This window comes from Ursus arctos, chromosome X (assembly GCF_023065955.2).
Source record: "Ursus arctos isolate Adak ecotype North America chromosome X, UrsArc2.0, whole genome shotgun sequence".
NCBI lineage: Eukaryota > Metazoa > Chordata > Mammalia > Carnivora > Ursidae > Ursus > Ursus arctos.
Genome location: NC_079873.1, coordinates 26,063,815 through 26,087,624, shown reverse-complemented (window position 1 = coordinate 26,087,624; position 23,810 = coordinate 26,063,815). Strand labels below are relative to the sequence as shown.

The 23,810-nt window shown below is 42.1% G+C and overlaps 1 protein-coding gene across 18 annotated transcripts in view; it reads left to right on the top strand.

Moving 5' to 3' along the window:
• Positions 1 to 23,810, top strand: part of DMD (dystrophin) — a 2,358,181-nt gene that overhangs the window by 1,973,500 nt on the left and 360,871 nt on the right. For all 18 annotated transcript variants that reach the window (XM_057310259.1, XM_057309646.1, XM_048213297.2 and 15 more), the window contains one exon: positions 22,354 to 22,526. In XM_057310259.1, coding sequence (XP_057166242.1) covers positions 22,354 to 22,526 — 173 coding nt within the window. The remainder of the gene's footprint in view (positions 1 to 22,353; positions 22,527 to 23,810) is intronic.

Sequence of the window (23,810 nt, the reverse complement as noted above, 5' to 3'; positions counted from 1 at the left end):
GACCTGTGAAAAATATTGCTACAGGGAAAATTTTGATATTCCATGCTTTTCATTATAATAGGGTTTTATAAAATTATTTCTCTTGATTTAAACAGAAACATGTATACTGAGAACTCACAGGACATTAGCCATTGCATATAAAACAATAACAACAAAAAATGTAAACTGCCAGTGATTAGAAGGGAGTATCATCTGATGCGAGCATACATTTCCTTATACATTTATTTCATCAATATTTGTTGATGTTCCAGATACTATGCCAGACACTAGAAATGCATTGATAAATAAACAAGACCGGTTTGATCTCGCTCTTCTTTGACCTGTAGTCAGACGGGGGAGGACAGAAATTAAACAAGCACTGCTCTATGGGAAGAGCAGGGCTATGGAAAGCGCTAACAAGATAACCCGATTCGGTTGTGGTAGGGTGGGGACAACTTCTCCAAGGAAATCTCACCTTGGCTGAGACCACAGGAGGAGCAGGAGTTAGCCAAGTCAAGTCAAGGGTTCAGAAGAGGAGTGTTCCCTGCAGAACGATGGTACAGATAAAGGCCCGGAAGTGGGACATGTCATAGCAACTCAAGGAACCAAAAGAGAGTCAGTCAAGTGAGGATGAGGAGTGAGCTTCAGAACACAACGTGGCGGGGGGGGAGTCCAAGTGAGTGATGATGATGATGTGGACGAAACTGTGCTGATGGAGATGGAGAGTGGTAGGAAGTACAGTTTTTGTAGCTATTTTGAAGTTAGAATCAATGCTATTCTGATTGTTAGGTTATGGTAGGGGACTTGAAGGGAAGAGTTAGGTCAGTTGTCTAATTTGGACAGTTGGGTGGGTGGTGGTGCCATTTATTCAAATCCTTTACACAAGAGACGGAGCGTGTTTGAAGAAAATAGAGGGTAATGAAGCAGGAGGGGTGGTACTGAGTTCCGTCCTGCACATGTGCAGTTTGAGTTACCCATAGAGCATACACAGGGATATGTCCAAGTAGCTGGGTGGACGTGGTGTACCTATAGAGAAAGTTCTGGGCTTGAGATATTTCTTTGGATTTTGTCAGTAGGTAAGTAATTAAAACCTCTCAAGGGTTTAAAATGGTTTAGGGGAAAGTTTGTAGATGGAAAAGAGAGGGCCCAGGAGTGAACCCAGAAAAACACCAACATTCTAGGGAAAAGCAGAGAAAAATATACTTGAAGAGGAGACAGGGAAATTAGCAATTCAGTCGGTAGGAGATAAACCAGCTGCATGTGATATCATAAAAATCCAAAGGAAGAGGCTTTCAAGAAACGTAGCCTTCAGAGTTATCAAGGACTATGAAAGAGACAGAAAAGATAAGACCAAAAAATATTCCATTAATTTAGCAATCGAAGAGGGTACTGATAACCTTAGTATAAGTAATTTCAATGTTGATTTTGAAGAACCCAGTAATTACTCAGTGGTAAATAGAGAACCCAGATTGCAGTGGGTTGAGACATGATTGGGAATTGAGAAAATCAAGGAAGAAGTGTCAAACAATTCTTTGAAGACTCATGGCTGTGATGGGGAAAGAGAGGACCGTAGCTACAGAAAACGGATGTAGTGGCAAGAAGAAAAGCACGGTCATAAGAAGAGAGAGGCTTGGGAGTACCTTGGTGACTCAGTTAGGTGGTCCACTCTTGGTTTCAGGCTCATGCCATGATCTCAGCATCGTGAGATTGAGCCCTGAGTCAGGCTCTGCACTCAGCGGGGAGTCTGCTTGAAGAGTCTCTCCCTCTGCCCCTTCCCACGCTCATTTGCACACGTTCGTTCTCTCTCTCTCTCTCTCTCTGCCCGCCCCTCAGATAAATAGATCTTAAAAAAAGAGAGACTTGAGCATGTTTAAATGCTAGTGGGAAAGAGACTGTAGAGAGGGTGATTTTGAGGATGCAGAAGAAAAGAGGGAAGATCAATAGCCTTGGAAGGAGTGAAGGCACATCTTCTGCAAGGACAGAGGAGGAGGGAAGGATAGACGTAGCTGCTGGTAGTGTTGTAAATGTAGCAAAAGCTTAAGGTAGGGTCCTTCTACTGGAGTATTTTTCTCATTGAAGTGGAAGCTGCACCGAAATGCAGAGTGATGGGGATGGCATTAGAGTCAGAGATTCAAGCAGAGTGGCAATTTACAATAGCTGCTCTGGGATATTAGAGTAAGTGTTGACTACAGAATCAGTGGGCAATGAAATTCTTTTTGTTTGCAGTTTTTTGTTTCATTTTTTTAAGAGAGCAACAGAGATAGATGATAGATAGATAGATAGATAGATAGATAGATAGATAGATAGATGATAGATAGATGATAGATAGATACAGAGCACATGCACAAGGGCGGGGAGGGGAAGAGGGAGAAAGAGAATCTCAAGCAGACTCCACGCTGAGCACAGAGCCTGACCAGGGCTCAATCTCACGACCCTGAGATCGTGACCTGAGCCAAAATCAAGAGTCAGAGGCTTAACTGACTGAGCCACCCAGGCGCTCCTTTGTTTGCAGTTTTAAGTCCCTTTCTGAAAGTTTAGGAAAACTGTTTCAGAATCTTCTTTGCATTTCTTATTTCCACCTCTTTTCCCTTTTTTCTCACCTCCCCAATTTAAACCTTCCCCCCCCTTTTTTCCCGAAATTAGGCCCCATGCCCAGGGTGGACCCCATTGCAGAGCTTGAACTCATGACCCTGAGATCAAGACCTGAGCTGAGATCAAGAGTTGGTCACTGAACTGACCGAACCACCCAGGCGCCCCAGCCCTTCCCTATTTTTTAAATTAAATGTATGCCAACTGCCATGAAATCTGCTGATAAAGATACTACAAAGTAAATTTAGATTTTTGGTTTGTTGTCTTGTTTGTTATTATTAATCCTAGGCCACAGAGCTATCTTCCATAAAATGAGGAGGTTATAATAGAGAAGAATAGTTTTAATTAACTCATTTATTTAAGACCTTGTGGCTAGTCCAAACAGATAATAAAGGCCATGAAAAGTCTACCTTGAGATTTTAACTCCCGGGATAGGTTTTCTACCTAATCAAAAGAACCCAATAATTACTCCATCTCCTCTTAAATGGTTTTGTTTTCTGTGCAAACTGTTTTACCCTGTAGCTGATTTCCTAAGTGTTAAATTAAGAAAGATTCTCCTGGAAGGCTTGTTCACCATATCCTAGGATCTTTGCTGAGTTAGGGTGGTCCGACTTTCACAGTGCTTTGTTTTCAAGGCACAGAGTACCCGATCTAAGTCATGATATCATCCTTTTACAAGAGAAACGCTTGGGCCAGGCTGGGACCGTGTCCATCATGGTCCTCCCTGGGGCCTGACACAGTGCTGGACTCCTGGTGAGGGCTGGGTCGTTATCTGTAGAATGAATGAACGAATGGACCATGGCAAATGAGAATCCTGCGATCATTCTGAGGAAAAACTGCTGTGACTTGGAGAATTGGAGGTGAAGAAGGGGTTAGAACAGCCATACAGTAAACCTGACTACCATTGGGAGAAACTACTGGTCCAGCACGGAATGACCTACCAAGGTTACCAACTCCTTGTCTCTCATCATTAGCCCTCTTTGGATGTGTGCAGTTACCTGACTTCCTTCATAACTGATCAGTTCATTACTTTATCATTAATTTATCTGATTTCCTTCATAGCTGGTCAGCAGATATGTATAATTTGCCAGATATCTTTGAAGTTCTGTGATTAGGGATTTTAGATTGAAACTCGCTCTTAATCCATGACTTATGAATCAAAATTTTGAATTTTGTTGTTTGGGTTCTTGATTGTTGTCTTTTGTTGTTTGGGGGTTTTCTTTTCTTTTTTTTTAATGTTGCTGTTCTCCTTGGGAATGAATAGAAATATCTTGGAAGAAGTCTTTGATTGGCATGGGAGCCCCCATGAAGTCATTTTTGTACATGTAAACTTGGTATTAAATGTCAGGTATGAAATACGTAAGGGACGAATTACTTCTCCATAAAGGAGAACTTAATAAATTTCAGGAAAGCAAATTCTTTCCAGTCTGCCTTGATGACAAGCGCAGAAACTTTGATCTTCATTTGCTGAGAGGAATATGGCAGATGATACACAGTAGATGTTGGAGTAATGCTCACGTACATTCCTTTTTGTAAGAAAAAAAAATTCTTTCAAGAAGCTATTCTAGGATTTTTCTCTTGACAGTGTCCTAGTTCTTATCTCTGCCACACACAGGCTCACAAACTGTTTTCTTTGAAGGGCATTTTGTTATTGGCCCTCTTTTTATTTTTCCTCCCATAGTAAACAGAACCGAAGGTGTTTACTCCCCATGGTGAGAAGGCCCCTGGGTGCACACACAGTGGTGTGAACCTCTGGCTTTTCTCTGCTTCTCATTCCCTGAGTGTAAGGAACAGGTGCAGCGATCTATTCACCGCCCTCAGTGAACCGCGGGCGGGAAGGAACCGGCATGTCGCAGACCTTTTGTTCCTTGAAGAGAATGAGTCTGAAGAAAGGCTGCCTCGGCTGATACTGAGAAAACATAAGGACTCAGGAGTTTTTTCCCCACTTTATGGATGGCTATAAGTTTACCCATCCCGATTAGCTCAGGACAGTCCCAGTTTATGTCTGTTGTTCTCATGTGATGATTAATAGCACCCCTGTACACTCTCAAAAGTGTTCACGTTTGGACAATAAATTATAGAGTCCCCCCAATTGCATGGACCTAAGAGTAGAAAACCCTGTCTGTATGCCCTGATGTGAGAACTTGGTAGTTTAGGGAAACAAAGTTGTGCATGAGACATATGCAGAGCAGGTGACTGAAGCTAGATAACTGAGAAATGTATCCCCATTTATTGAGTGCCTACTATGTGCTCAGCGTGTGCCAGGTGCTGAAGCAGAGGGGTCAGCTGTATTCTCCAGACTTCACCTCCCATGTGCAAGCCGGGCCTGGAAGCACACTGTCTTTCCTTAGGATCCCTTCATTCCTCCCCGTGACTTGATATATGAATCAGGTTTGGGATATGCACTGCTGGGCTTTTATTTATTTATTTGGGAGGAGCTTTAATGGCATTGTATCATGTTTTAATTAATAGAACATCATGTTATGAAATTGTTGAATCAGATCTTTTCCCTAGGCATCAAATGTGTTGTCAGTGAAAATTTGACATCTAGATATGAAGAACAAAAGAGATAAGGAAAATAATAATGAGATTTCTATAAAGGATGAAGACGTAACATTTGGGTATTTTAATGTGTTGCCACAACCTCAAGTATTGTAGGAGGTATTTCCTTTAGAAATAACACAAGACATCAACCCAGGGCCTTCCTCACTTTCTACCCTCTTTGATGGGAAATTTCATGGCTGTGACAGAGAGGCATGTTGAGAACGACCAGAGTTTCATTATGTGTAGACTTTTAAGTGACTAAAGGAAGTTACTCCTAGTACTAGAAACAAATGGAGAAGCTAACTCTGAAGGTCAAGGTAGCAGTCAGAGTTCAGCACAGACAAGAGAAACCACTGTAGGTATGATCATCACAGAATGGGTTAGCTGCATACTCAGTCTGAGGGAAGGCTGAAGGAACAGATTTTAGACTTGGCTGCCAGGGTGGAATTCTAAAGCTAGATAGAACAGACTCACTAGGGAATACATACCATTTCCGAGGTACCACTCAAGCAATGAATTCAAGAACATTCTCTGTAACTGTGAACTAGGATTCAGGAAGTTGAAATCTAGAGGCTAAGCACTTGTGTAGCTGCCATTAGCAACTGCCTTCCTTCAACCAGGAAGCTGGAGAATAGACTTTGGAACTATGATGTGGGAAATCCCATGTTTCTATGACTAAGCTGGCCAACAGAAGTAGCCAGAAGGAGAGGAGAGATGGACTGGACCTTACTTCCACCATCCAAATCCCTCACAAGCACATCTACTTGATGTAAAGTTGCCAGATTTAGCAAACAGAAACAATGCATGGAACATACTTCGCTAAAAAAATAAAATAAAATAAATCCATCATTTATCTGAAATTCAAATTTAACAGGGCACCCTGTATTTTATCTGAAAGTCCTAACTTATTGAAACCTAATTCTTCTGCATAACCCTAGCTGCATAGAAGTCTGTCAAATGCAGTCTTTAATTTCCAGCTGGTCTGGCAGTGTGGGGGTTTCAGTGAGCCAATCCACAGCATTAACCAATGTAGAGTTCCTTGCAAGAATGGCTGAAGCCTTTCTGCCCCCAGACACTTTTGCTACCATCTGAATATTTCACTTTGCTTTCTCATACTCTCTGAAATCCTACCCATCTGTGATTCATTTGGTTTAACTCAACTTCCTCTTTTTAAAATGCACAAAACTCCTAGGATGTGCAAGTGGCCAGACTGTGCTCGAAGAATATGGTTTTCAACAGGTGGGAGAGAAGGAAGGCTTACGAGGACCTGAGGAAAATGTGGGTAGAAGAGGCTGGGCACCAGGAGGTAGAGCGAGATGGGCAGGTGCCCATTCAGATCTCCTTTGCTGACTGTTCTGCATTGGACAGACTCAGGATTCAAAGAGAAATATTTTCTTTCCATACTTCCTCTTCCTTTTGTATCCCCCAAAATGCATGCCTCCCAAATCACATAGCCCAAAGTAATGCTATCAAAATGACAGAGATCATCGACATTAGAGATCAAATAGCTGTATATTTTCTGGCCTGAAATATATATGACTACCGTTTCCGTGGAAATTTGAGTTTTGGGTTCTGAACCATTGACTTGCAAATGACTTTGGGTTGCAGAACTCTTTGTAAATTGGGGACTGCTTTTACTTATTTCAAAAGGTAGAATGCTGTATTTGCACCATGCTAATTAACTATTTAGTGAGAAGAAATGTCAGCCTGGAGCATGAAAAGAAATACTGCCTCTCGGAGAAGTCAAGGCTGATGAAAAACAATCAAGCCAGCACAATGCCACTCTTCAGAAATGCAGAAACTCTTTTTTGTTCCCCCATTTTCCCTAGGATTTTCTCTTCTGCAGTTAAAACAGTTGGGTAGTTCAGGTTTCAAGGCTACTGATTGTAACAGAAAATCAGGAGTAATTGGAAGCAGTGGGATGTTGGATCAGTAATCGAGGTAGCTGCTCTCCACGTTATCCTGTAGGACTTTGCGTGGCAATGAAATCAGGCAGTGAAGGTCTGGCTGAGTGAGGGCAGCCACACAGTCCTACTGAGAACGGTGCAGTCTCTTCAGTCCTTTTTATCTCTGGTGCCGAGTGGGAAGGTGGGGAATTCTTTGGCAGAAAACTTTGTCCAAGGGTTGACGAGTGTTATTTAGCTAAAAGAGGGTATTGTTACAGTGAAATCAAATTTTCAATGAATTGTTTGCTGTTAAGGCAAATCAAAAGTAGCATTCCATCTTTGAAAAGGGAGGTGAGTTTTGCAGATTAACTTGTGAATTTTCTTTGGAATAAAGGAGACATAAATTTCGTTCATTTCAGAGGTACAATAGGTCCATTTTCTCTTTAAAAGTGGACTTTCCTTGAACCTGGTGTCTTCTGCCTGTCAAAATGTTATTGCTCTGGAAAGCACGGTAGCTATTGGATGAGAATTTGTCATCATCAAATCAGTTAAAGACCCCCAAATTATTTTTTACTGACTATAATTTAATTTCATACATCTAATGGTATTTTAAAACCCATTAGTTATTTTGTAACTCCCAACATCACAAGGATAAATTTGATTCCACAGACAAAGTGTTGTGCCAGACGAATTATTTCATTTAGTCAAAGAGAGAAACAGAAAAAAAATTAGTGGAATTTTCAGTGCTCTGTGTAAGTCAGACATCGTACGGCTTTTTCATCCTGTGAAGCTCCGCATGATATATTGAAAAGAGAAGATAATGAATAGATGGTGTTTAAAAGGCCCCAGTCCTCTTCTAAATGCTTCAGAATCCATTATTTAATTATGATCTTAGATCTAAAATCTGGTCTTTTAAAGGACTTGATGTGCCCTGAGTGGTAGAAAATGTGATTTCGAAATTGTATGATATGATTAGCTCTCCATGTGTAAACCAGTAGCCCAGTAACAAAATCATTTCCTATCGCTTGGTAAATACCGTAATTGGAGATACTTATGAGCAAGGATCTGGGTAGGCCAGATATTTGGGAAATTGCAAAGCTTAAAGTCACATTGATTTTATAGTGAAGAATCAGCCAAGATACTCTTGAGGTTTCAAAAATGGACCTGCCCAAGGAACATTTTCTTGCTTTCTCAGGCACCAGGCAGTTTTCCAGGAGCAGGCATTCATCCATTCAGGGAACCATACATAACATGTAGTTTCCCCTTTTCTAGCAATGGTACTTAAAACCAGGAGAAGAGGCCATAGGATTTATGGAAAGCCACTTCTCGGGGCCAGCAAATCCTCTCGGCTTTCACTGGTCCGCTTGTCAGCATTCACCTCCACGTTTGAGGAATTTCTTGCAACCTATGAAGTCTTAAGATACAGAGTGAACAGAGGAGGGTACAGAACTCTAACTCATATTCCTGGGCTTCTCTCTCAATGGAGAGGCTGTCTTATCTTCTTTTATTTTTTCCTAATCAAGCCATTAGCATGAAATAAGGACATGTAATCTTACCAGAGCAAAACTGGGGTCGTGCCGTAGGCTAGCTGAGTGAGTGCCCCACAGCACGATGACGTATGGCCACCACACAACAATGCCGCCACCGCATCAGATCTGCCCTTTAATTACATTCTAAATCTCATTTGAAGAGATTTTATCATTATGGAAATTGCTCTGTAAATGTGCCCATGATGAAACCCAATAAAAGTTTGCTGAGAAGAATCGAAGACAGAGGGAGATGAATCAGCAGCTAAAACATTATCCTCAGACAGAGTTTTCCTGGCTTTTGGCAATTCCACCCATGCAGTAACAGAGCGTCACCATGGACTCAGAGGTGTATCTTCCTGATTATTACAGGGTTCTTGTGCCTGTGGTACTAGCTGTTCTTCCAGAAGCCGGAGGAAGAATTCTCCATTCCAGCTCGGCTGGACCCTTTCTCCCCAACCTCAAAGCCATCGCTTGAATTTCTAGTGGCCGAACTAAATCCTACGCTATTTGCCTCATGTTCTGGACTCCATGCATGCATGCAGAGTGGGCCCAAGTTTCTTGAAATGAAAGATGGCTTTCTTTTTTTTTTTAAGATTTTATTTATTTATTTGACAGAGAGAGAGACAGCCAGCGAGAGAGGGAACACAAGCAGGGGGAGTGGGAGAGGAAGAAGCAGGCTCCCAGTGGAGGAGCCCGATGCGGGGCTCGATCCCAGAACACCAGGGTCACGCCCTGATCCCAAGGCAGACGCTTAACAACTGAGCCACCCAGGCGCCACGAAAGATGGCTTTCTTTTCACGAAATAAAGAATACCTCTGCTTTCTTCTCAAGGTCATTTAAAAATATCTAGACTGCTGGGTTATGGAGAGTACATGAGGAGGATTCATAGGGAAAGAGCAAAGTCAAAGTGTTCTTTTCTCTACAATAGAGATTGTCTCCTACCTGTGCAGCACGACTGATTTGAAGTTTCCTTTTAAGCACGTTCTTGATCATCGATCATCTCTTTCTTCGATCTTGAACCATACCCCTGAGCTATTGAACAAACATTCTGGGACCATAGCTACACTTAACCTGGAGCGCCAACCTCTGTGTCTTTCCACGGGCCCCTGGCTCAATGCACCCTTTTCCTCCATGTCACTCCCCCTCCCCCTTTCATGGGTTGTTTCTCAAGAAGATGGTGGGTCACAATGGAAAAGGGCCAGGTTACTTGAATGCGGCTAGAGTGGTGGGCATTTTGTAGCACCCAAGGGTGTCCTCTGACAGCCCCCCCCCCCACCATGTAGTCACTTTGTGCCTAGGATCAGTGAGACTAATTTCAAGATACATAAGTCAGCAAAATCGTATTGTAGTCACATTTTTCAATGTGTTCTTCTTCCTGGGAATTTTCCGTTAAAACAGTAGTTGAAAGATCTGTTGTCTTCATTAATTCATTGTATTTCTTGCAGGTGGAGGTAGCTGCCAGCAGGCTACTGCCTCTCTATTTACTCTCAGTGGGTCTTGGAAGCCCATGAAATTAGAGGTCATATTTTGTGGTTATGAGTATTTCTGCAGGTTTCTCAGGACAGGATCCATCATTTTCATAAAGGCATTCATGACCGCCAGGAGGTTAAGGCCCATTATGCAAGACCGATGTTCATTCCAAAGAGGGTCGGTCCTGGAGTAGCTGTATCGGCATCACTTGGAAACTTGTTAGAAACGCAAATTCTTGATCTCTATGCCAGATCTACGGAATCACGACCTCCAGGGTTTGGGCCCAGTAGCCTGTGTTTTAATAAGCCTTCCATGTGATTCTTAAGCTCGCTCAACTTTGAGGACCACTGCGCTGGACAGGTTACCAATACACAATGCAGAAGTTCATGTTCACGGGTACATGTGAATGACACAGAGAAAACACACCCCTCTCTCCCACCCTCCATGGACCTTTCCCTCTGGCCATAGAGAGTTGCTCAGCTCTGACGTGTACTCTTGTCTCATCTCAGCTCATCTTCAGCTTTACTCTTGCCCTTCCCAGTGTCTCGAATTTCATCCCCTCACTTCTCTCCTGGTCAGCTCCTCCTCATCCCTCAAGACCCTGCTCACCTAACATTATGGGTGTGATGGCATCTGCAAATCTTGGTGACAGGGCTAATTGCTCTGTTCCTGTTGGGCTGTGTCCGCTTTAACATTAACGTATAACATTATCACTGAAGACTTTTTCAGGAGACTCTGGGGTCCTTGAAATAAGAAACTTATCTCTTGTGGTTTTACGATTATCTTTGAACATGATTTTGGCGAGACCCCCATCTTGCTGCCAGTGCACAAAAGGAGAAAAGTCAGAAAGTCAGAAAGGAACAAAACTCCAGCAGAACCAGGCAGAAGGGTTTTCAGCAAGCCCCTCTATTTTCTACTCAAGATAACATTAATAATTAGGTATCATCCACATTGGTTTCTTAGTCCCCTGCTGCTGAGGTTTTTCTCTATTAAACTCTCAACTACATCAGAAATTTCAGCAGAGATTCATGACAACTGAACAGTCCCTCCATCCCTATCTGAGAAGAGTAGACCAAGAACAGTTGTCCACAGTAAAGCACTATGGACAAAACCTGTTTACCGCTTCTCTTTCTTGGGGTGACCAGACTTCTTGATGTACATTCCAGATCAGTGACAATGACGAAATCCATCTCTCATTTCTCCTTCCTTACTCAGGGCACTGTGAAGCAGGTTTCCACTGTTTTGTGACATATTCCAGTGTAACTCCCACATAAAAATTCTTATGATGTAAAATAATCTATCAAGACCTCCTTTTCTCTGATCTAGTCCTTTATTAAAACTTATATAATTTATCTCATGGGCATGGAAAAAACCTAAGCTTTTCCAAACCTTACTCTCCTGGAGATAGTTTTTCAGATGTACCTATTCTCAGATGAAAGAAGCATCATCACATGGCCAAAGGCCAAGGATGCCCTGGGTCTGTTTCAGCAAGTTGGTCCAGGTCTCTAGGATGTTCCCAACTGAACTGAATGCTTTGGAAAAGATTAGTTGGTATGCAACAGAAGACTCATGAGTGAGTTTCTGGCTTCAGCATAGTAGGTTCTAGGAATGAAGAAACATCTTAGATATTTTGCCAGATGCTGTTTTGGCAGTTTTCTGATTTATGAGATTTCCTTTGGCAGCTAGGCCAGTGTTATCTATCTTTACAGTAATGTCCATGTGCATATACCTTCTTCTTCCCTTTTTTTTATACATTGGAAAAGAGTATATTTTTTCCCAGTCACCGTCCACCCTGTTCCGTGAGAAAAGAAAAGCTAAACAGGGGAAAGTAACTCCCTGGGCACAAAAAAAACCATTACACTCTCCAGAAAAAGCAATTTGCTCTACTTGGTAGTAGACAGAAATTAACTCACCAAAGAACAGCAGGGAATCAGACCTAATTATGTCAGTAGGACTTTAGTTAACATCGTGTTACTAGAACCTTCTTTAACATTCACACTTCATGGATACCTAGAATTCATTTTAAAGGTACTATCTCTAAGCTTTTGATAAATGAATACCCACAAATGAATAGGGTTGTGTCCAATGTGTGTTTGTGAATTATTAGGAAACTGTCCTGCTATTTAAAGTGAAAAAATATAAAATCATCTTAGACTTATTATGTCATTAACCTATTCCAAACAATTGCCTTAGTGTTGGGTTGTTTGTGGCTGCGTTGGGATATTAGGACGGGTTTCTTTGGAGGGGTGGGGGCCGGAATAAAGTTCTGCATTTACAACATTCATAATTAAAACGAGCCAGAGGAAATTAGCTACGTGGCTGTTATGATTTCTAGTGTATTATCAAAAATAATTATGGCACTTTGCCATATGTTCTTGCCTTCTTCTTACATATTGCTGTTGGGATAAGATGAGACTTGACATCAACTAATTGCTTATTTCTAATATACAGTCTTGAACTATACAAATTCTCTAGAGAGAAAAGAAGGAGCTCTGTGACAAAAAGATTCAGGAAATAGGAGCTTTTCTAACTTTCAGTTCTGTACATAATATAGACAAATTGTGTAGATAAATATAACCAGATGTGTATTAGTCCATGGGAAGATAGTTGACTATTTTAAGAATAAGAATGTGTTCTGTTCATTTAGAGCCATTGAAAATCATGAAGGGTGTGAGTTCAGAGTTGACTGAGGAGGGATAAATAAGGAAATATCTAACTGGAATCTAATTCAGTTGCCTGACCATTCCTCTCAGAGCATCACAGAAAATTGCACAAACTATCACACAAGTACCTTAATGAATTAATTGTGTTGTATTACATGTAGCCCAACTCAGAAGATACTTGCTTTGTATTTGAAGAGTGGGGAGGAATTAAGGGGAGTCAAAAGAATACCAATTCAGACAGATCTGTGCCCTCATCCTGCTTCGACCACCTAACAGCCGTGAGATTCCGACAGGTTCCTTCCATCTCTCCAAATTGTAGCTTGCTCGGCTGGGGGATAAGAAGGCCTACTTCACAGAGTTGATGAGGAGGATTTATAAGGAGTGTGAGTATTAGTTTCCTGCCCCGTTTTATCCCTCCGCTCCACTCCCCACCCCTCATCGTGGCTCTGCAATAATAAATATGTTTCAGTGTCGGAAAGGCCCATGTGGTCTTTCTCAGATAAGGATAGTTATCTTTGAACGGGCTGAAGCCTGCACGTAAAACATAATACACAACCAAAAGTACCGTCAACATCGCAGACTTTTCATATGTGGCTGTCTCTGTGATTTAAATGTGCCATCTCGAGTTTAAGTGTGAAGGCCTTTCAGGATTACCATTGGCAGTGATCTTCCGAAAAATGTCTCAGGGAGAAAATACAAACCCAATTATGAGCAATGAAGCCATATAGCAATATCTGGAAAAATATTGTAACACAGTATAGGTTTTTATATGAATTTTAGATATATTAGTGAAAAAGAAAACAGCCTGCCTAAGGTCTTATTTTATCTTCCACCACCAACATCGTGAAGGCATGTCATTCCCTTTTATAACGTAAGTGCTGAGCCAAATGGGTACCAACATGAGCTCCCCACTGTGTCCATGGCACATTAGCTCTTTAAAACACCCCATGCTGTGTTACTGTACCCACCCTTTCTCAGGACTGGGTGTCCTTTCAAACCCATTCCCATATACTTGAGGAGCCCTTCATAGATGTATTTGGGGTGGGAGTCTCCTGCGTCTTTGTGTCTGTGTGCAGCTTTGGTGTCTGTGCCTTTGTCTTGTCATTGTAATTTACGTGGTACCGAGGGGTGAGTGCGTGTATATGTGTGTTGAAAACACAGCATCTATAGAGGGGCACCTGGGTGGCTCAGTCGGTGGAGCGCCCGTGTCTCGGTTTCAGCTCAGGTCCTGATCTCATGGGTCACAGGATCGAGGCCCGCGTGGGGCTCTGTGCTCAGTGGGGAGTCTGCTTGAGATTCTCTCTCTGCCCCTCCCCTCCTCTTAAATAAATAAAAATAAATCTTTAAAAAATAAATAAAACACAGCATATATAATGTTTGTCTTCTGGGGAAAGGAAAGTTAAAGTAACATTTCTGCCTTTAAAATGCTTTTCTGAACAGTTATCGCTTTGCCTAATTCTACCTTCCAAAGGTAGACCAAGGGAAGGATGAAAGTGAGGCACACATGCAGCTGTTTGTGTTGTTTATGGGCACTCAGTGATGGTAGTATCCCTCCTCCTTCCTTCCTGGTTTCGGAGCCGCCACGTTATTGGCTCCAGAATGTCTAAGGCTGCCTGTCGGCTAATTTCCTGCCTCCATTCTTTGCCTGCTGCCATTGCCATTTACCCGGAAAACTGCCCCCCAAGGTAATCATTCTCAAATACTTGGATAGTATGTCGTGTCTGCTGTGGTGAGAAGAATGGTGTACATGTGGTGTGGGGGGTGCTCTTTGGTGATGGGGATCAAATAATATGTACAGATGGATTTCTTTGCTGTTTATGCTGTTTCTCTTTTTGTTCATCCTATTATGCTGTGAACCTCAAGAAGGTAGAAGTTTGTTTTTCACCCCTGCGGGCCTAGATGCTGATATGTGAAATATTAGTGAGAGGAAGGAAAAGCAGGAAAGGAGGGAAGAGGAAGGAAGGAAGGAAGGAAGGAAGGAAGGAAGGAAGGAAGGAAGGAAGGAACTAACTTTAGGGCTGGGACTACATCTTTCTTACATTGTATGTGTTCCCGTAGCTCGTAGTGAAGTCTTGGAAGTACGATAGGCACATAAGTGCTTGTTTGTGTGGTGGGTCAATACGCAGCACACTTTTGCACTGTGGCAGAATAAAACAAAACTAGGAAAAACGTGACCAGAAGAGCAAAGACACTTCTCATCTTACTTCCAACCTAGTACATCCGAAGTGAACTCTTCAATTTTAAAAAGTAATTTTAAGGCTAGAATCAAACCAGAGGGTCAGACAAGGAGAGAAAGCATCACAGGTTACCCGTGTTTGGAATTGCTTAAGGCGGTCTGGCAGATGGGATTTTGCTCAGTTTCCTCCAGGGTAACCCACCCTAGGCCAGGCATTTTTAAAGATTAGATTTTGAAATAAAGGCTTGCACCTGGGAATGTACTGAGGCAGGAGAGCATATCCCTTCTCTCCACTGTTCTAGTGCATAAGTGTGAGAATTTTCGAATGAGATAGGAAAGCAAAGACAACAAACCCTGCAGGATAATAGTCTCTGAGGACCTTAATAACAGCCATTTTTAAAGCACAGCCCGTGGACTCCTAAGTCCATAGCCGCCCGTTGTAAGATGCACTGCGACGCAGTGGACCCGAAAACACACTCCTCATCTACCTAGAGCAAACAGGTTCCAAGCCAGACGGCAGCCCTCACATTAACTCTTGTTTCTCTTGGGATGACAACCTGCTGCTTTTAAAAGGATTGCAACGGCCACATATAGAATAGGGGGAAACAGTCACACCCTCTGTGAGTCTGGACCCAACTGCATTTCCAGCATGAGTTAGGAACCTCTGGTGGTTAGGTTACAGTCCTTATAAGGCCAAGATTGTAGGTCCAATTCCTTTATATGGGTGCTTCTCAAAAAATCCATTAGGAGGGATAATTCTGTTTTGTTTTGCTCGTTTTAATGTCCAATCGTACCAGACTGATACTTTTGTAACATGCAATAAAAATGAATTACTTTAAAAACCTACAAAAACCAGACACAAATTGCAACCCCATGCTTTTTATTTTTAGATTGCTGTAAACGTTTCTAAAGATTTACTCTCAATTTCTGTTCTCATAATGGGATATGGGTGGGGTGTGTGTGTGCGTGTGCGTGTGTGTGTGTGTGTGTGTGTGTTCTCAAATCTCAAGTATTTCTAGCTCCTGTTTCGCAAGTCATTTTGGATAGCAAAGCTAAGGGAGGTTTACTTTTGTATGTGTATTTTTGTTTGTTGAATTTCTTTAAAGCATCAACACCTTTTCAAGATAACTATGTTGGATAAATTCATTTAAAGAGTTTTATATATACTGCTTCTTTCTTAAATAGAGTTTACCGAACATAAACCTGCTTTTTCTGCTGAATTTAGGATCTTCATTATGAAAAGTAACGATTTTGCTTCACATGCAAGCTAGGTGATGCCTTCAATGGCTAGTATGTAAGGCTGTAAATGGCCGCACTGTGTAACCCGGGTCACCCATGTGTCCCGCAGCCTCTTCTACACCTTGCTGGTTCTCTGTCAGGTGTCACTCCTGGCCACGTGCAATGTAACAGGAGGTAGCTCACAGATACCTTCTCTCCTGTTTGGGTCTTCTGTTTCTGACATATTTTAAGTTCTTGGAAATCAGATCACCGCTTTTTTTTTTCCCCTATCAAGTGTATTTGAATTAGGTAAAAGTTATCAGTAAAGAGGAACTAATGGCCTTATCATTATTCGCCTACTAATTGCTTTCAGAAAAGATTAGAGACTGTGTATCTGTAATGAATTTTATAGGGAGATGTGGTCACTTATGTTTGTTCTTCCTGCATCTTTTTGTCCGTTTTCTTGATGACTTTTTGGTCATGTTCAAGATAGGGAGGTCATCATTTGTTGAGTTCTTTTTTAGAGACAAATAATTCCATGTACATAGGAAAGAAAATATTTGGATAGTGTTACCCAGGGTGTTTTTGAATAGTGTCATAACCATTTGTTTGGAGAATAAAAAGAAGAGTGTCACCCTAACTGACTCTTGACATCTCTCTTCTGTATTTTGCTTCTAGTAAAACTTTTATAACTTTTCATATTCTTCCCCAGTTGTCTTATTACTTAGGGACCCCATGGATCATTCTACTTGTTGAATGAGATAGTACAAATGTAATATTCCATGATCTTGTGTTTGTCCTACTTTTTCTTGTGAACTTTAATTCTCAGTGGCTTCCTGGAAGATGGTCTTCATCCCGCTTAGTTTAAGGACCTCGACTACATTCCATCTATTGCTTCCTAACACACATCATGTGTTCCAATCAGGCCGTGGTGTTCATTGTCCCTGCTCATAAGCCAAACTCACTCCCATCTTCTGCCGTTCTAACGCTCTTCTTCCCAGTGGGAATGCCCTCTTCCCTCTCCCTCTCTCAGTCTTATCCATTCTTCAAGACTCAAACCAAGTCACATGAGTTCATGAAGTCTATCACTTCATTTCCACCCTGATTCTCTTAGAAGAGCAACCCTTATATTAGCTATTACTTATTAAAGACCTGTTGTGTTCTGGACACTGTTCAAAGTATTTTACAAAAATTATTCCATGTAATATTCACAACAACCCAGCAGGGAGGTATTACTATTTAATATTTAGTGAAGCCAAAAAGATTAAAGAGTTTTCAAACTTACACAGCTAATAAGGGAAAGAGAAGGGACAGACTCAAACCATGTCTGCTTAACGGCACTTCACCATTGCTTTTCCCTGGAGGCTGAGAAAGGGCACTTAGGACAGGAGGAGGCTACGCTCTCGGACGAGAAGGGGGTCTGAGATTTGAAAAAGCTCTCCAGGAAACAGTATTCTCCCTACTTCTAAAACCGCTGCACTGTGAACCTACCACTTGCCTGACCGCTGAACTTCTTGATGTCACCTTGGAGATTTGCTCTGTAAGTGCACAGAACTGAAGGCTCTATGGTTCTTTGGCAGGGTGTGGGGCAACAAATTATGTTTTTTAGTGGCACCCATTTTCTCAATTACTTTATGTTCTCTCTTGTTGTATTGAATATGTCTCTGTCCACTGCTTCAGATCTGTTTAACAGTCTCCATGTTATTAAGACCATACAGAGATGCTCAGGGTACAGAAACCATTACTCTGCATTGTCTGATGGCAGTACTAGATTTGCTGAAACTGAGGCGGGAGTAGGATTAACAGGAAAAATTAATTGGGAAAATTTTTATTTTTTTAAAGATTTTATTTATTCATTTGAGACAGAGAGATACAGAGAGAGAGAGAGAGAGAGAAAGAGCATGAGCAGGGAGAGAGGCAGAGGGAGAGGGAGAAGCAGGCTCCCCACTGAGCAGGGAGCCTGACACAGGGCTCCATCCCAGGACCCAGAGATCATGACCTGAGCCGAAGGCAGACGCTTAACATCTGAGCCACCCAGGCGCCCCTATTGGGAAAATTTTTAAATCAATAGGAAAAAAAAAATCTCAGAGGTGACATAGCCTAGCAGTTAAGAGCAACAGTCCCTGGAGTTCCAACAGCCGGGGTTTAAAATCTGGCCATGTGGTTTATTAGCTGTGTGACCTTGGGCATTTTTACTTAAACATCTCTGAAATCTCATTCTCTTCCATGTAAAATGCAAATACTAGTCATGCCTGCCCCCGAAGGTTACTGAGAGGCCTCATCGAGCTCACGTACATCCAGTGCTCTGGCCGGCATCCGGTATAGAGGAAGTCTTATACATGTTGTCGCTGCCACTGCACTTGTTTCTGTGGTTATAAAACAACTACCTTTTTTCCCCTGCTCATTTGCTATTGTTCTTTTTATTTTTTTTAAGATTATATTTATTTATTTGAGAGAGAGTGAGAGGGAGGGAGAGGGAACACAAGCAGGAGGAGTAGGAGAGGGAGAAGCAGGCTTCCTGCCGAGCAGGGCTCCATCCCAGAAGTCTGGGATCATGACCCGAGCCGAAGGCAGACGCTTCACCAACTGAGCCACCCAGGTGCCCCCGCTATTGTTCTTTTTAAAGAATATGATCACAAAAAGAAGAGAAAAATTAGATAGCCTGCCTTGGATGTGGCAACTCTGGCTTTGAGATCTTTTCTAGTTAAGTCAGAAGTAAAATAAAGCTACTTAAAAATGCCTCCGAAGGTTCGTTTTTGTCCAGGTGGGCTATCCTCTGAGAATTCCCTTTACCCCTCACTCCTGCTTTTCTATGGCCCCTGAGTCAAAGGTTCATCTTAAGCTACCATCATGGTAGTTTTATGCAGGTGTTGAGTGTGTCCCTTCCTACATGTCCTGTCAATGTCTCCTCCCATCTAGGACTCATGCTGCCCACTTGTATTGAGAAATCTCCACTACAGCATGGCAGCCTCCAAAAAAAAAAAAAAAGCCTTGCATTCCTCACTGATACCTCCATCTTAGAGCAGGCTCCCTGAGTCCCGTAACCTGACAGGTTCCCTACCAGCCTGCCATCCCCAAAGAACGTGGGTGAGCTACATTGATACCGACGTGTCAAGTCACTACTTAGTGTCATGTTCCCGTGGTTCTCGTAGACAAAGGAACACATTGCTGAAGGGAAATTTTCTGTTCTGGCAGCAAAGATACTCTATAGTAAGGAGACCTCAAACACTTCCGGTTTTGGCTCACAAATGGTCCCAGATGCCCAACTGTCAAATAAGAAGTGGAAAAGGTAGTCAGGATTCCACATTTCATTCAGAATAAATCAATCCCTGTGGGTCAATTTCTGATCAAAATCAGTAATGCCGACTTTGCAGGTGCTTTTCCCTCACCAGTTGTTTTTCCCCTCTTCTCAGCAGTAGCCTTGTTCAGCTTCAGCAACTACTGTCTCTTACAGCCAGTGCTCACAGCAGATGGGGCAGTGGGAACAGCCCAAGATCTTCTGGAGTCAAAAGAACTTGAATTCTAATACTTCCAGGATAGGTGACTTTAGGCAAATCAGTGAAACATCTCTCCCCTTCAGTGCTCTCATATGAAAAACAGAGGAGGCATGTAGTTCACGGGACCAGTAGGAAGAATAAAGAGGTACATTTGTGTTTTGTACCTTTTACCATTTGTGTGTCACGTGTTGTTGCTCTCACCTAGCACCATGACCCAGAGAAGGAGTAGCTGACTGCCAATGCCAAGACTTGACCTCAGCCCCTCTGAACTTCCAAGGGGAGGGAGAGTTTTTATCCAGACATCTATGAGGTGTGGCAGGAAATTCTCATCAGTGTTTAATTGGCAATATGAATAAATTAAATAAAAAGCACTCACTAGGTTTTAGGAAACGTAAAGACAGAGCTGTCTCTTGCATACCTCTCATTTTCCCGCAGTGCTGAGACTAGACAAATAGTCCTCCAAAAATACTGGTTTATCAATTTTACGTTTATTTCTTTGTTGATAATACAACAAAGATGTTTCTATGTGGTGTAATGGAAATGGCAGAGATAAAAATTAGCGAATTAATGGATCAACTTTGTATTTATGCTTGGGAAGACCTCTCATTTTTTCAAGAAGGTGTTGATGACGTCATGATATACAGGATCTTGAGGAACTACTGATTGAGCCCGGGTCTCAGGCTCAATGCAGGATATAAAACTTCACGTGAACTCTCATTTATATGCATGTTAATGAAGACAGCTGATTGTATAAGTCAGAATGTATCTTATTTTCTTCAACAACTAAAGGTTTGGTTTCAGTCCCCTAAGTGTGTCCTCTGAGGCAAAGTTTTCAATCAAATACAACGAGAAGAAGAATAAAGTAAAAAGAGAAAAGTGGGGGAATTATGTGGATAACTTGGATCTGTTTGGTTTGGAGTCCTGATTTATCTAGATAAATTAACCTCACTTTTCTCTTTCCCTACAGAAGTGGCAGATTCAGGAGGGTGGGTTTTGCCATGTGGGTACACACACATAGAGGAGATATCTGTTTGTTTGATCCGGCTCTGTTCTGTGAGAAGCCCAAAACCAGTTCTCCACCACATGAGCTCGTTTCAAAATCAGGCTATTTCCTTCCAGAAGGAGCCCGTTTGTGATGGGATAGAGAGAGAGGCTGCTTGGTCTGTTGGAGTATTTCCCTTCTTTCAACATCGGATATCCTTCCATCCGTATTCCCCCTCGTGACTTCCCGTCACAGAGAATGGGACTGAATTCTCTCTTAGGGTCCATCCATGATACTTTGGCTGCCAAAAAGAGTGACGGGAGCCATTCATCGTCCATCCACCTGACTTGTGCAACATTCCGAGTCTAAGAGTCGGTGACTGAAAGCGCAGGCCAGTTCTTCAGAATTGCTAACGTGTTACCGCTGCCACTGCCCCCTTACCTCAGAAAAGTAATTTCATTCCATTTTAGAAAGAGGGAGCGGGGGGAAAAAAAAGGTCCTAGTTACACAGATCAATCCAATTGTTCAGAGCTTCAGAATGAATTTTTCAACTTGTTGAACAGAAGCATAGAAATCTCTAAAAGCAAGGCAGATAATGTACAAAGCCTCCATTCATTGTGTAGGCAGAAAGGAATGCTGGTCCCCGGCAGCTCTCTAAGGAATGTTCCTTTGGCTTTGACTGTTCTGTTGGGAACAAGGAGGGAAACACATATATAAAATGAATTTATAATGTCTCTGGCTTATAATGGCAAAGTGATAAGAAAAGTTGGCTGTTTAATATAAACTGTCAGTTGCATATTCCAGGCCTCCTCTCTTTGAGGTCCCTCCCACACCCACGGGCCTGGCCACCGTTTGGTGAGGAGTACAAAGTGGCTGTTTATTATTATTGACTGGTGAGGCCTGTGCTCTGAAATTCATTCTGTCAACAGAATGTAAGCGAAGTCGGCGTTTAAAGCAGGGCTCTTTCAGTCGCTGGTTTTTCTCAGGATAGCTATGCAGCAGGATCAGTGCTGTAGTCCCCGGTTCAAGCTGAAAATGTTACACAGGAAGACATACCATGTAAAGGTCAGATTCTTCTACTGTGATAATTTTCTTGATCTGTGTATATACAAATGAGGTGGAATGTGTCATCTCTTATCATAACTCTTATCAAGGTGCAATGGACTTTCTACCTGTGAAGCCTAAAAATACGACGGTATTTTAAAGGGGAAGTCTTACTAATAAATGTATGATGCTGTAATAAGTGTGCGATGCTATAATGCCAAGGTGAACTTACTGTGTATTATCAAGAAGAGGCTCTCCTATGATAGATTCCCATTAATGTGCTGGAGCTGCTGACCGAGAACAACCTTGTTTATTAGTCTCTCCATTGCTTTTATGGTCCGAGTCAACTCTACAGCTTACTTAGGTGCATGGAAAATATGACTTAACCCGTAGTGTGATGAAATGATTGGCCCTGGGGTGCTCTTCATCACGGAATTTCATTTCATATCACTTCCAGTAAACATCGTCTTTCATCTGTGGCCCGGTCGATGTAACTTACAAAATTTGTAAAGTTGCAGATGCATCATGTTCCAATTCATATTGTCGAGGAACAAATTTATTAGACCTAATAAGGTGCCCACTGCCAATCTACATAATCACATGAAGAGATAATGCACCAAGAAGAGCGAGCTGGACGTGCATCTTCTTGTTAGTTGGCCCAATTGAAATGTCTTTCGAACGAGCAGCTTATTTTTTTGCAGTTCTCCAGATTAACGTTTAGCCAGTCTCTCTTGTTTGGTAATTCCGCTCGTGTTCTTCTTCCTGCTGTCTCATAGGACCTCCAAGGAGAAATCGAAGCCCACACAGATATCTATCACAACCTGGATGAAAACGGCCAGAAAGTCCTGAGATCCCTGGAAGGTTCTGAGGACGCAGCCCTGTTGCAAAGACGTTTGGACAACATGAACTTCAAGTGGAGCGAGCTTCGGAAAAAGTCTCTCAACATTAGGTAGGAAAAGATTGGGGGCAAAAAAAGCCAGAAATGAAGTAAAATGGGAAGATTTCCTTCGCTTTCCTAGCTCAAGCGGCTAATATCTCGTATGTTTATGTAAATCACCCAATTTCAAAATGATTCATTTTATTTTGAATAAATGAATCATTCATTTGCTTGGTATGGAGATGATACTTGAGGGTTCAGATTAGATTAAAATGGTGATGTTTTGTAACTACGGGAGAGATGCATATTAAGACATTAGAGAGAATTTAAATGAGGAACACAGCTACCTAATTTGATAGAGTTCTCTCTTGGCTTACCACAGGATTATACAAAAAGTGGTAAAATTAACGTATGTTTATCATGGAATTCTTTCTTTGGCATTACCCTAAATACGTAACAGAGGACATTCCTTAAATACCCTAACACTTTCTCGAGGTGACCTCTCTGTAGCTCCTGCAGCTAGGGAGAGATTACAGCAACTTCTGGTCTTTAGCTCCCTCTCAGATTTTGTCACGGCGTCCTCTGGAGACTAACCTTTAGTTGTTCTCTGCTCTCCTCTCTTGTATAGTTGCCCCTTTCTTTGTATCGCCTTTCTGCTGAGAAGCTAACGGACGCAGCTCAGCATTGTTGTAAGGAGCGCAGAGTGAAGCTCTTGCTATATCCCTTGCCAGATGGTTCGGCGAAAGGGCAAAGAGCAGGAATGGTCGAGTGAAATGCCCAGAGTCATGTAAATGACATGGGAAGTACGGGGAGTGGAAGTCGAGTCTCCTGCTTTCTAACCAGTTGCTTGTCCTAATTCACGTGTCTTTATAAAAATGTGTCGTGCTCTCTTCTGTGTCTGGAAGAGGGGTCGGAGTGGAGGGTGGTAGAAGAGGGCAAATGGGCATCACGGTGGTTATGAGGGGGCGTGCGAAACCCTGGGAAGAGGTACAACCTTTAGGTCATAAGATTGCAGAATGGAGATTTCTTTTTCTTCTTTACAGTTCTTCTAAATTGGCTAGACTTTTGACATACAGCGTATTTACTTCAATAATGAGGGAAAATATCACTGAAATTTCATAACTCAAAAGCACTCTCATAAAAACCTGTACTCAATGTGAGGTAATAAGAATGATAGCAACTAACGCACGGCACATCACAGATCGTTACATGCCCTGGGCCCTTTATATTTCTTGACCCATTTAATGCTCTCAGCAGCCCAACACGATAGGCTCTGTTATTCTTCCGTCTTTATATTTAAAGAAAGCGAGGTACAGGGGGGCTAAATAATTCTCCTGAGGTCATTTAGTAAGTGGC